Source organism: Amia ocellicauda, chromosome 6 (assembly GCF_036373705.1).
Source record: "Amia ocellicauda isolate fAmiCal2 chromosome 6, fAmiCal2.hap1, whole genome shotgun sequence".
Taxonomy (NCBI): Eukaryota; Metazoa; Chordata; class Actinopteri; order Amiiformes; family Amiidae; genus Amia; species Amia ocellicauda.
In genome coordinates, this window is record NC_089855.1 from 20,583,174 (window position 1) to 20,596,453 (window position 13,280).

A 13,280-nucleotide genomic window follows, 5' to 3' on the forward strand; every position below is an offset into this window, starting at 1 on the left:
GAATAAAATGTTATTTTCATGGTTGAACTATGTTTGCATTCCAAATATTCCACTCAAGGCAGTCATGTAGAACAGGCTAGATACAAAGGTCCAGACCTCTCTTTCATTTTCTTAATTTTTAACAGACCAGAACTTTGTTTTAGTTACACCATGGTAACAGTAGGTTTGCATGACGTTCATATAGGCTTTTATGCATCCAGTGCTGCTTTGCTTTCTTAGGTGGCCTTAATCGGTGAGTATTCATGTATATTTCTGTGTATCCTTTTTGGGGGGCTATTTTAGACTTTAACAAGAAAAGTAAAGAACAGCAGTATTCAATAAGATCAGAAAGTATTAGATATATTACTAAAGTATTTGTGACTTTAATGGATAATTATGTTGTTGGTTAATCCAAATTGCTGTATTGGAAGTTAATGGTTTTTGAATGTGTAGGGTTTGTAGCAAATGTACATTTGTCATAGCAGTGTAGATTTTCTAACCACATTGTTCTCCATGCCAAAACAATAAAATTTGTAAATGTAAATTTTGCTTTTTGGTTTTGACAGCAAATAAAGCAGGGGTATTTTTCCTCTGGGGATTTGCAAAAATGCCAAATAAAGCTCAAGAGGTAAGAAATCAACTCTGGTGAAGGTTTGAAAGATAATAACGGTGATTATGTACTGTAATTCAGGATACCCCTCCTGTTCAAAAACAGTGAGAGCATTATTTACAAAAATGAATGGTTTGTCATGGTTTCCTCATATATTTTGGTAGACCTTTGACATGTTGTTTAGGATGGATTGCGGGAGCCTGAGTTCATTTATCTGCCGTAAACAGAAATAATGTCAGACTGAAGTAAAAAGAACTCAGTTTTGTAAAATTGACAGTCTTGTAAATTGTAATTTCTCAAGGGAACTGTTAGTACAGCTAATTAACAATGGCACATATTCTTTTACTGTAGGATGCTGTAATTAATCTGAAGTCTGTCCAAGATCTTTCCAAGCAACTGGGTTTTGAATGGACGATCATAGCTTATGAGCTGGGCTTCACCAGGACCGAAGTGAGGCAGTTCCACGCTGCTGCAGTGGAGAAGAAGGCCCAGGCTCGGAGGATGCTGGAGTGCTGGTCTGTTTCTCATTTATTTGCATTTCATTTCATAATCATATGGGATAGACCTTCAGTTCTAAAAAAAAAAAGATCCTAAAACTGTTTATGAAGGAAAGTTACTCTGGCAGTAGTTCTGTAATGGAATATAATGCGTACAATTTTTCTATTGAATCATTGAGTTTATTTAAGAAAGTGTCTCTTGCTGCATTCCCAGTTTATTGTAGAAATCAATATATGTTTTATAAGATGGAACACCTATGGGTTTACATGCTGTAAAATGGTCACATGTGCTACTTTCAGATAACAGCAGAATGTGTGTTTTCAACAGATATTGGGCCACACCCATCCCTGGAGAGCCTTCAATATTTATTGCTAAATGCTGAATTTTAATGTCACTTATTTGGGGGTTGCATTTCAGTATATGGTCTTGTGTTTTAGTAGCATTCATTAAATACAACACTTGTGTCTTTGATTTCCATGTATAATAGTTTATAATATATGTATGTGTCTGACCACATGGATTGCAGTCAACTCACAGTATGTGGAAATGTTTTTGGGCAGGTATGACAGGTCGTGGAACAAGCTGAACAAGACCAAGCTCCTGCAGGACGCTCTGGAGCATTCAGGCCGCAAGGACCTGGCTGAGCAACTCCGCTGCCTGCACTGGGGCCACCAGAAACTCAGCAACCGTGTGGAGCTGCCCTCGGCCTTCCCCTTCCTCATCACTGTGCACAAAACCATCAACAACAGGGAGGGCCTGAAGAAAATCAATGAACTCAGTCGCAAATACACTTAAATACTATGCAGGTGTTGACAGTTAGTTGGCAGTGGTGTCAGCCAGTTTAATAGTATTTGACTGAAGGAGTCATAATATACATGCAGCCCATGATTCTCTTTTAGCCAAGAAAAAAATATTTTGGTGTTCTATACATTTATAGTGCTATATATATTTTTAATATCTGAAATGTAATTGAATCTCTTGGTAATCCACATTTTGTGAATTGAGTTTGATGTACCCAAAAAAAAGTATTCTCAAGAAATGGTCCTTGAACATCCCAATACAATTTCACTTACAAAACCTGACAAATGTTTTAACAGTAATATTGGAACACTGTTTCATCTCCAAATACTCCTGCTTATAATAAACACCCTCTCTGGGAATTCGGGGGAAATATGAGAACACTGGTATCTTTCCAGATAATTATTTTGTGTACACCTGGTAAATACTTTCAGGGAAGCCAGGTCACTCAATAAAATGTTTTCTAGAAAATTACTATTATTCCAAAAACCTGTTTGAGAATCAAATGATTACTGTTACAAGTGCAGAGATCTGTATATACCGACACGTTTTAATTCCTTTCGAGAGATTGTCTAGAAGCAGGAGTTACAAAGGATAACTTGGCTGTCATTCTGTTGGACAACAGGGACTCGCAGACCGCAGGAATAAAATACATATTTTATTCAGGTCAACAGGAAGAAAGCATTTTATTTTGAACTTATAGGGTAAATTCACAATAATATAAATACATTTCTTATTTATTTCTAATTAGGGAAGGAGTAAATAAATATCTGGGGGTCCACAGGTTATAGTTGCCTCCCCTCCAGAGTATAATTTCCTCAGACAGGCAGCAAGACCAGAAAGTTCTTCCGTGGTGCTGGTAGCTGTGGTCTTCCCTCTAGTGGGGGCCCCTTGCCTCTTGGAGGAATAGTACATCGTCAGCCCTCTGGGGTGGGGTGGTGTTATCAGCACTCCAGGGTGGAGGATGGGAGGCCTTGTCAACCCCTCGGAAGGGCAGTATTGCTGGCAGTATAGAAGAGAAGTTCTGCTCGGCTACTGATAGCGATATGCAGAAGATGACCGGATACATTGTGCATAGCATGTCCATGGCACAGCGGCGGCACTAGAAAACAGATTGAAAAGAGTCTTTGGCCATTATATAATGGTGATGGTAACATCAAGGTTATAATTGTTTTCCTAAAGACATGGAATTGGTTAATACAACCCCTAATGGATATTTAAGAAAAGACTGGTTTTGAAGGCTATCATGGTAAAACTTATTTTTGTAATTATCATTGGGGTTCACAATCTTTTTCGCACCCTTGTATCTTTATTGTGCAGCAGAGTGAGACAGCAACTAAAAAGATTCCCATATGGACAGTATAATGGGTACTTGCTTTAAATTAAGTACATTTCTGGACCTGAGATCAGTACATGCTCCTGGTACATCCAAGACAAGTTAGATGGCTCTGAGAAAGCTGCCCCAGCATAACAATGTAGTACTTTAGTATTATACAATGATTAAATATAACCACTGCAGCAAGATGGATATGTTTCTTTTGTCTTGATTTTTGATTGATCTTTTCAAAATATATATATCACCGTTTTAAAAGCTTGATATATGTGTGTATATCATTGGATTTTTTTTTTTAATACACAATGAGAAGGAGAATCAAGCATTTCTCTGTGACAAGCATAGCACAGCTCCTTGAATTGTGCCTAAGGGTTTGGGAATGTGCTTCTCTCCTCTGTCTGCCATTAATTCCCATATTTAGGTCAAGCAGCGCTGTACAGCTGTATATTACAGGATTATGTTTCTGACTGCTATGAGGTGTGGGCTTTGGTTATGGGAGGCCTGGGCTAAATGCACACACAATTCAATGATAGATTTTGGTTTTGGTAAGAAACAAGATGGATTTTGAAAATGATCAGCACACACACACACATCAAACTGATAATAATGAATCAACATGAATGGGACTACAGAGAAACCTTCTTGTGGAAATAGGCTACCTTGCTAACATTGATATTTTGAGCAACCCAAAGTTTATATGGTCGCGTCTTTGAAAATGACAGACTACCAACAATACTTTCTCCTCGATCAGTCTCCATCAAAGCAACAAAGCAGGCAGGAGACTTTGAATCTGTCAGCCTAACCTAACGGGGGTCTTTCTCCGGCTCTCAGCCAATCGCTGCCATCTAAGCAGCAAGGTTGGCTGCCGCCGCACCCTATCTGCGCTAGATGGGATTGTATGGGAGCTGCATGGATAACGAGTCGGGAAGAAAACGGGAATGTTTGTTATGTAACTGAAACAAATACGGTAAGCCTTGAAAACTGCCCATAAAAAGAAAAAAAACAACAACTCGATCAAGATCAAATTGGCATGGGTACCGTTTCCAAAGGATGTCCGAACGATGCAAATATCAGGTTAAACGATCTGAAAAGGAATATATACTGTATGGGGATGCTGGTCAAAAATCTACAGTAACATCTTGCATTAGAAGTAACCGCAGTCCTGAAGCTATATAAAAAGAGACGGAAAGCATATGCAAAACGATCTCGTACATAGAGAGCAATCATACTTTCTATGTATGTCGGCCGCGGATATAGATCGCATTGAGCTAGATACATTGTGATCGCATCCAGTATTTGTTATTTTGTATTTCGTTTAAGATGGCCTCAGTTGCAAGCTATTTCAGTGGCCCAGAGGAGCTGGAGGATATTTCCCACGCTGGAAGTTTGCTGAAGGAGCTCAAGTGTTTCTACGATGCCAAACTGTTAGTGGACGTGACCATTGAAGTGGAGTCGCCGGACCTTGAGCAGCCCCGGGCGGCGGAGAGGAGCAGCGGCGTCGGGGTGAATCATGGGTCGGGGAAGCTGTTCCCTTGCAACCGCAACATCCTGGCGGCGGCTAGTCCATACTTCAAAAGCATGTTCACAGGGGGTCTGTACGAAAGCAAGCAGAAGAAAGTGACCATCCACGACGTGGATGCCGAGTCCATGTCTCTGATCATTGACTACTGTTACACGGGCAAGGTGACCATCACAGAGGCCAATGTGCAGAGACTGTATGCGGCCGCCAACATGCTGCAGCTGGAGTATGTGAGACAGTCCTGCTCCAACTTCATGACCCGGAGGCTCGACCTCTCCAACTGTGCTGGGATCCTGAAGTTCGCAGACACCTTTGACAATCACGATTTGAAAGCCAGGGCTCAGATTTTCGTGGCCAGGAATTTCCAGCACTTCTGCAAGAAGGGCAAAGAGCTGTGTGAATTGACTCCGACTCAGATCAAAGACATCCTGTCGCTGGATAGTCTGGATGTGGACAGTGAGAGGAAGGTGTGTTCGGTAGCCATGCAGTGGATGGAGGCCAACGAGAGTGAGAAGGCGGGGAGCGCGCTGGAGGTGCTGCAGTGTGTGCGGTGGCATCTTTTTACAGAAAAGGACAAGGTGTACATTGAGGGGCTGAAGGCACAGCCCTTCATTAAGAATCACTGCATGGGATTTATTGAGTCTGTGACAGGAGAGGAAGGCACTGTGGTCTCTGCAGGTGTGGAAAACCCAACGGAGAGAATAGGCATGAATGCTAAGGAAATGATCCTATTCTTTGGCCACCCCAAGGAACCGTTTTTGTGCTATGACCCCTACACTGGAGATATTTTTTCCATGGTGTCACCTTTGACCAACCTTGCTCTCAACAAGTCAATGGACACCTTTTCTGTTTGTGTCTCACCTGAAAATGACCTTTATTTAGCCTCGCAGCATTCAAAGCATTTCTGGGTGTACAATGCCATGCTTAACAGCTGGCAGGAGCTGGCAGAAAGACTGTTGGGCAGGGTGCACATGGACATCGGCTACCTCAGCGGGCACCTCTTCATCTTGGGTGGACGCGACCCTTTGACAGATGCCCGACTGAAAGATGTGGAGTGTTACAGCATTCAGAGGAACCAGTGGGTGTTCGTGGCTCCTCTGCCTCATTCCCTGGGGAAAATAAAAATTGTGACGGTGAACGACCACCTCTATGTGGTGAACAACAGAAGGATGCTTTGCTATGACCCTGACAAGGACCAGTGGCTTAACTGTGCTTCTCTGAAGAGGAGTGAATTTCACAAAGCCTGTGTTTACCAAGACCAGATATTTTGCATATGCGACATCCCGGTCATGAAGGTTTACAGCCCTGCCCGGGGTGAGTGGAGGAGGATTGGGGACATTCCTGTGGATGGCAATACGCACAATTACCAGGTGGTCCAGCATGGGAATAAACTGATGCTCATTACTACCACCATCCCTCACCGGAATAAAAACCGGGTCACCATCCACGAGTACGACCCCGCTAGGGATTTGTGGAAAAACATGGGAACAATGCTGGGGTCACTGAACTATGCCTTGTCCTATGGCTTTATTTGTCTTTCTGCTCGCATATACCCAGCCTGTCTGGAGTCAGGGCAGAACTTCTTCACCGAAGAGGATGACGACTGCAGCGGCTCCAGCGCCGATTGGGACTTTGACGGGTTGACTGACGCAGACTCCGAGTCGGGCAGCTCCAGTTCGTTTTCTGATGAAAACTGGTAGCACCTGCTCTGTGGTCATAATGATTGGGCACCCTTGAGGTAGCAAATTCATCTGACAGGAGAGGTTTTTGAAATGAGTAATTTTTGTCAAATTATTTAAGAAATTTTATATTTAAAAGTTTTTAAAGTGTGAGTAATGTTAGTTTTACTGCCAGGAAGCCTAAAGGTGAAGTGATTTATAGTTACTTACTTGATGAGCACCCCAACCTTAATGTGACAGCATGCAGCTCTACCTTTATACTCCAAAAGGGTTATGTATGTGTATTTGGTTCATTTGCAAAAGCATTTAGACGTACCTATAAACAGTTAATGTTAATCTACAGTCTACATTTTCTGCAGGTTAAAGACTATAGTACATATGCTTCAGGTATATTTCATTAGTATTGCAATGCAAGCAAAGTATTGGATGTTGAAGTTCAATAGGAATTTGTCCTTATTTTAATCAGATAATTTGCTATCTGCATATTTTTACTTATCGCTGCAGTGGTGTACAACAGCCTGTGGATAAAAGTACTTCTGGATATTGTCCTGATTCACCAAAAATGTTCCAGCTTGGCAAATGAAATGAGGTCTTTCTGTCTTGTAGGAATTCATCTTCAGCTAAAACAACCATGAATCATACAATATTGTTTAAACGGCTTAGTTTGATGTATGAATATGAAGTGAAACTCTGTGAAATCAATGGGGACATGAACTTTACAAATAAAACCCAAGCAGATCAATACCCTTTTCACTTCTAACAGGGATTTACCACGGTGCATATTTGAACACTACCAAATGAGTATAGGGAGAGTGCCAGCGATGTCTAATCAAATGGTGAAATGTAATGCATACATATACCTTTCATGTATAAAACATGTCACATTGATTATAAGGTACTTAAGGAAATTCTTTTTTTTTTTACAAAATGATAATTTATTTGTTTTGACACTGAAGTGTTTACCTTTTTACAAAAATACTGTAAAGATGGCACAAGGCCTGTGTTATAATGAGGCCTGGTGGATGAAATCTGAATGGTGGAGAACAGCTATTATTAAATAAATTATTCCTGAAATGACAGGTTTTCTTCCTAAGTCTTTTATTTTTGTTCAGCCTAATATGTGGTAAATCAATGCTCATGCAGGTACTTTTGGAAGGGAAATATGTAACATAATTCATTCGGCCAATACAGGACAATAGCATGTTTGCTGAGAAAAACTCAAAGGTGTAAAAAAATAAGTTATTTATTTAGAAGTATTTCTAAAGTATCTTGATACATAGTTAGATCCTAATCCTGGTTGTATAACAGCTGGTATTCATTTTGAAAATGGGAAAGACTGTTGACAGTTTCAAAAACTACGCCTTCAGAAGTGCCCAGATTTTCTCTGGCTGCTGTTTTCTATCAGTTCGAGTAGAGCTTCCTTCTGCGCACACTTCAGGAGCTCCCTGATCAGCTCATCCAGGGGCTCTCCTCCTCTCAGGAACTCCTACGAATAACAAAGCAGAACCTTAAAGAAAGAAACAGAACCTGGAACCTAAAGATATAGCCATGGTTGTATCCGATATTAAATGCACTGATCTATCACCAATGTATCACACAGGCTTCTTACAGATCTGGTGAGGACTGAATTCTGGGATCGTCAGTATTAAGTGTCAAGTGTCTGGGAGCATAACACTTTCCTAGGTATGCCGAGTTAGCAGTCTACATGTTCCTAAGGGGAAAGTACATATGATTGGTTCTGATCAGCGTCATTTATCAGCACATTTTATTGTTTTACCTCGGGCTAACCAGCTGCAATCCACACTCCTGGCTTCAACATCTGCTGCCATAGTGTCATCAGGTGGAAAACCAGCCACTGACTGCACAAAACTCTTAGCCATGGCCTAACAATTGTCTATGCATGTTAAATCTAATATGGAATAAACAAGGAACGGATGCTGTTTATTAATAATCAATATTAAGAAAAGGAGCAAAAAAACAGTGGTTGCCATTGATGCAGTCAGTAGTTGGCAGCACACATCAACAAAAACACGACCTTACCTTGATATCTCGAGCAACATACCCGATCCTGTGATCATTGACTCTATCCTGAGTGAAGTTATAGGTGCGGATTCTCTCTGACTGGGACCGGGTTCCCACCTGTACATGACACAATGAAAGAACATAAATGCCAGAGACTCGTAGGCAGTGCGCTGACAGAGGAAGACACTTCAGTTATAAAGTTACTTAGTAAGGCAGGCGGCAGGGCTGGAGCACCTGGAGTTTGCGGGCGCTGTGCCTTTGCTCGGTTTCTCTGTCTGTTATTTGCCGATACATTTTAGCTCTCAGCATCCTCATCGCGGTGTCCCTGTTCTGTAGCTGGGAACGCTCCTGCTGGCACTCGACTGTTATCCCTGATTTTAAAGAAGTACAGCTACATTATAACATACAGTTTTGCATTTACTATATTTATTTATAGATAGATATAAGGCAAAGCAGACAACTCAGTCATTTGCAACTTTTGGTTGTTTGTATTTGCATATTTTTGCTGCAGAAGAATGTAAGTTGACATAAGTGTTACATCTATTTTCAAATGTCTTTACAAAATCACTTCATAATCAAATTGAACCAAACTGCAGATGTAGATTGGGGGGGGGGTGGAGATTACATTTTATAAAGCAATCTTTTGAAAGTTATACTTTATTGGCTATAACAGTAATTTAGTACTGCTGCAATGCTAAAATAAACAGAAACTGTGTTTGTTGTGTACTGTCCATATTATTTCAAATGCTGTAACATAACAGTCTCTTCTTCACAATTTCAGAACCACAAAGATACACAATGTAAGTACTTGCCAGTGGGAATGTGGACAATCCGAACGGCACTGTCTGTTGTATTGACACTCTGACCACCTGCTCCCTTGGATCTAAATGTATCTATTCGCAAATCCTTGGAGTCTATATTTAGATCGACCTATGGGGTGAAAAACAACAAGATTGATCACAGTCCATATATATATATATAAAATGTACATTAAGAATAAAACGCTCTAATTTAAAGACATTTAAATTGCAAAATGCTACTAATGAAGTAAAGACATGTTAGGGCTTTAAGAATATCTTGATTTGATTAAAGAAAAGCTTTTTTAAGCATTTATTTTGTATGTGTATTGTGGTAAACAACACAGTTTAGTATATTCAGTTAATCTTAATCCTTTTTTATTTGTATAATTCCAGTTTTAGATTCATTTAAACTAAGCTGCTTCCATCCAGCCTTAGTGAAGTACAGTGCTTCAATAAAATGGATGTATTTGATTTTTAATTGTAACTTTGTTGTTCTGTTACAAATCCTACCAGAGACACACCCATGTGAGCTGAAGTAACCATGGAAACAACATAGCTGGTGCATAAAATAAGAGCTGCAAACAAGATGGGGTGCACACAGCTCTGCATACTACAGCACGGAGCACTTCTGCTTTCAAACACTCCATGTTTAAATATAAATTGTAATTTAATGTCATTTGTATTTTGATCAATAAAAGTCACATACCATAAAGGCATTGTTTTCTGGAAGCTCTTCATTTTTATATTATTATTATTATTATTTATTTCTAAGTTGTAAGGGCAACTTACAAAATATAACAGTAACTTGTCTTCTACATTCAGTCCCACCATTCATAAAAACCTCAGTAAAGTTGGGGGTTTACTTCACCTCATTGGGCTGGGGCAGCACAATAACTGTCATGGTTCCTGTGTGAATTCTCTGCATTCTGGAAGACAGGCCAGTCTCGGGGATCCTCTGAACTCTGTGTGTGCCACCTTCATACTTCAAATTCCTATAAACCCTCTGCCCTGAAATCCTCGCAGCTGCATGATGCAATCCACCTGTATTAGTGAACACAAAACGAGCACAATGGCGTAAGTCATATATTCTCAGTCCGAGAAATACTGAACTACACAACAAATTATACCATACCATACTCGGCTGGAGTGTAATTGAGAACGTCAAACTCCCAATTTTTGTAGCTTGCAAAATTCTGATACATTTCAAAGATTTCTCTTGTAAACTGTTGGCATATGTCACCTGAAACATGAAAGGGAGAAATGGTCCCTAAGTTGTTTATCATTATTTGATCTCATCATGCAACCAGATAACACAATATTTAAAAAGCACAGCAACTTAACCCCAAATACCATTGCTCTGTTTAACATTTGTGGACATGACAAAACCTCAAAATAATAATAAATACAGTCAGCTTTATTTTATTTGAATCACTAAATACAAACTACATAAATACTGCTGTAAAGGACTTGGGTATAGCAGACAAGTTGCAACATATAATCACAGCGGGCTGACAGGCAGCTACAGCACTAAGCCAGCAGTGCTAAACAGGCATTTATTGTGTCTCTCTGCTGACATCTTTCAAGTGTGTACCTCCTGTGGTTCTTCCTGCTGCCACCTCCAAGATAACATCCCTGGCATCGTGTCTGTCACTCGGCACCAACTTCTCTAGCAGCTGCGGGGAGGGAGAGGCTGCTTTAATATAGTACAGCTTTAATAATACACTGAGATGAACTGAAGTGGAAGCACTTGCCTTTTTAAAGCAGCTAACATTGTATATTACTAATGGAATTACTTACACTATCAAAAATAATGATTCAATTATCTATGTTTATCAGTCTACAGGTGTCAGTATAACTATAATTTAACAAGCATTCACCTCAGACAAAACTTAACTGGATAGTGAAGTCAGAGAAAATAAATATAATACAAATTTCATCTTGCCAAAAAAGTGGAATCAACAGAGTGAGTAGCCTGTACACCTTATCTGTCACGTCTCTGAAAATGTTTTCACATGGGCGTAATCTTTCCTACTCAGATGGAGTTGTTTACTACTCACATCAGTGTTTAAGTTCACACATAAAGGACCAAATAAGACGTTGGTTCCAAAGTCATTTTTAAAACCTTGTTTGGGTAAAATAAAATGAAATGAACTTTGATGCCTATTCTTATTTTGACCCTGTTGAAAATCAAGCTATTCTTTATTTTAACTATTATCAGAAGTAGGAATACATAAAAGCCTTAAGGATGTTACAACATCATTGGACTTCGGAACATATTGCATTATATGACATGTGGAGGTAAGACGGAGTAAACCTGGAAAACAAAAAAATGTTTTTATTTACTTTCCCTTGAAGCGTTTCAATACATTTCGCAATCTGATTTTGTTCCTCCTTCACTAGCGCCAGCAATTGGTCATCTTCTCTCTCTGAACCTGGAATTCAGACATAGGATGAGAACATGAATACTGCTTCCCCTGGACTCCTAATTCAGAAACAAGAACAACTGGCTTTTTTACATTTCAGTGTCTTTAATTGATTGTGGAGTCATTGTAACAGGAAATCTGTAGTAATGGAAACATGGATATGGGGGTACCTACATTTGATGGACCTCCTTTGGTACTCAGAGTGACATTAAGCAGTTCATAAAACATGTGTTACATTAAAATAAGAAAGTTGTTGAAAGAGTGAATTGTTATGTGATCACTAAGAAGATCATATGCATGTATCCTCTGGCTCTCTGTTGTTTTGTAAGGTGATATAGATATACTTTGTTGTATAAACCTTATTATGTGTTACTGGCGTATTTCTGCTGTTTCTTGCAATAATCATAATACTCATAAATGAAGAATATAAATAGACTAGTCTGCCACCTTGTGGGTTGATTGTCAAACAGCACCATATTCTGGTCATCGATTGTAAATTATGTTATAGTGACGGTAAGAGAAGGACATTTCCTGGGTGCTGATACAATAAAAGCACTGCTGTATAACTTACTGTGGAGAATCGTTTCCATTTCCACTAGGTCTTGTACCGCACACTGCAGCTCTTGAAATGCACTGGCCAAGGGGGACAGGTCGAGCTGTCTCCGGCTCAGCCCTCTGCGCTCACAGTCGCTCAGCGCCGGGTCCTGCAACCTGCGGCCGATCAGCTGCTGCTCCTCCATCAGGCCATTCAAATAGGTCTGCACGGTGTCTTGCTTTAACAGCTCTGGGTGATTGCTGTGGCACTGCCGTTGCTGGTGTCTTGCAAATGCCTGTGCAGGGCCGCTGGTGCGGGGGGGGCACCGCTGCTGCAGAGCATGCGTCCGGGATGCGTGCAGTCTTACATTGCGTCCCGGCACAGCATGGCCCAAACTGCATCTGCAGAAATACGTGCTACACAAACGTGCCCAGTTCTTCATGTCGATTGCCTTTCCCCCCTCTTTGGATATGCAAACAAGAAATAAACAGAGAAGCCTGAGACAACTATGTATAGCGACCCCACCGTCCCATCCAACGCCTGCTAATGCATAGTGGCAGACTTTGACAGCTGTGAATAACATGAATAAGAGGGGACCCACAGTTTGAAAAATCGGCCTAAAGAGCTCCCGATTTCTCAATTTTGTCTACCTATGTCATTATTTATCTGCTGAGATCGATGTGTTCATGCTTTTAAATAACTCCCACACTACACATTACAAGGTCGTCTTCAGCAAACAAAAATGCTAGTTTTTCCCTGGACGGTTACGCCTGTCTCCTGTTTGTGTTTAAATATAACTGCATCCGGATACATCGTGTGTTTTCAGTATGAAAAGTAAAAGTAAACTACGACCCAAACGCTTAAAATGACAGTACGAAGTGTCCAGTGATTTACTACTCCGGCCTGCTTATTAAGAGATGGAGGAAACATGGGAAAGGCGGAAGTGTCGACCTTTACAGAGCGTCACTGGTCGAACGGCACTCTGGGAAATGTAGTTTTCCTTCCCATGTGGCTCTTAAGCGCAAAGATAAATGTGTGAGCTTTGGTCATGCTTAAGTGCGAGTAGCTACATGACGACTGTTGG

The 13,280-nt window shown here is 40.5% G+C and overlaps 3 protein-coding genes across 5 annotated transcripts; 2 read left to right on the forward strand and 1 right to left on the reverse strand.

Annotated features, from left to right (window-relative positions):
• Positions 1 to 127: 127 nt before the first annotated feature.
• Positions 128 to 3,409, forward strand: LOC136751206 (p53-induced death domain-containing protein 1). Its single transcript, XM_066706627.1, has 4 exons — positions 128 to 232; positions 546 to 607; positions 941 to 1,104; positions 1,648 to 3,409. The coding sequence occupies exons 2-4, from the start codon at positions 587 to 589 to the stop codon at positions 1,880 to 1,882; spliced, it is 420 nt and encodes a 139-aa protein (XP_066562724.1). The 5' UTR covers positions 128 to 232; positions 546 to 586; the 3' UTR covers positions 1,883 to 3,409.
• A 672-nt stretch (positions 3,410 to 4,081) lies between these two features.
• On the forward strand, positions 4,082 to 7,493 carry kbtbd7 (kelch repeat and BTB (POZ) domain containing 7). Its single transcript, XM_066706621.1, has 2 exons — positions 4,082 to 4,185; positions 4,539 to 7,493. The coding sequence occupies exons 1-2, from the start codon at positions 4,117 to 4,119 to the stop codon at positions 6,435 to 6,437; spliced, it is 1,968 nt and encodes a 655-aa protein (XP_066562718.1). The 5' UTR covers positions 4,082 to 4,116; the 3' UTR covers positions 6,438 to 7,493.
• Positions 7,494 to 7,643: 150 nt separating this feature from the next.
• mtrf1 (mitochondrial translational release factor 1) lies at positions 7,644 to 13,211 on the reverse strand. 3 transcript variants are annotated; one of them, XM_066706624.1, is made up of 9 exons: positions 12,233 to 13,211; positions 11,582 to 11,670; positions 10,830 to 10,911; positions 10,371 to 10,478; positions 10,107 to 10,279; positions 9,251 to 9,368; positions 8,673 to 8,809; positions 8,479 to 8,555; positions 7,644 to 7,902 (listed from the first exon to the last, which is right to left on the reverse strand). In XM_066706624.1, the coding sequence occupies exons 1-9, from the start codon at positions 12,777 to 12,779 to the stop codon at positions 7,893 to 7,895; spliced, it is 1,341 nt and encodes a 446-aa protein (XP_066562721.1). In that variant the 5' UTR covers positions 12,780 to 13,211; the 3' UTR covers positions 7,644 to 7,892. The 3 variants fall into 3 exon arrangements, with proteins under 3 accessions (XP_066562721.1, XP_066562719.1, XP_066562720.1); XM_066706622.1 differs by having other exon boundaries at positions 8,457 to 8,555; positions 12,233 to 13,141; XM_066706623.1 differs by lacking the exon at positions 10,371 to 10,478 and having other exon boundaries at positions 8,457 to 8,555; positions 12,233 to 13,210.
• Positions 13,212 to 13,280: the final 69 nt, after the last annotated feature.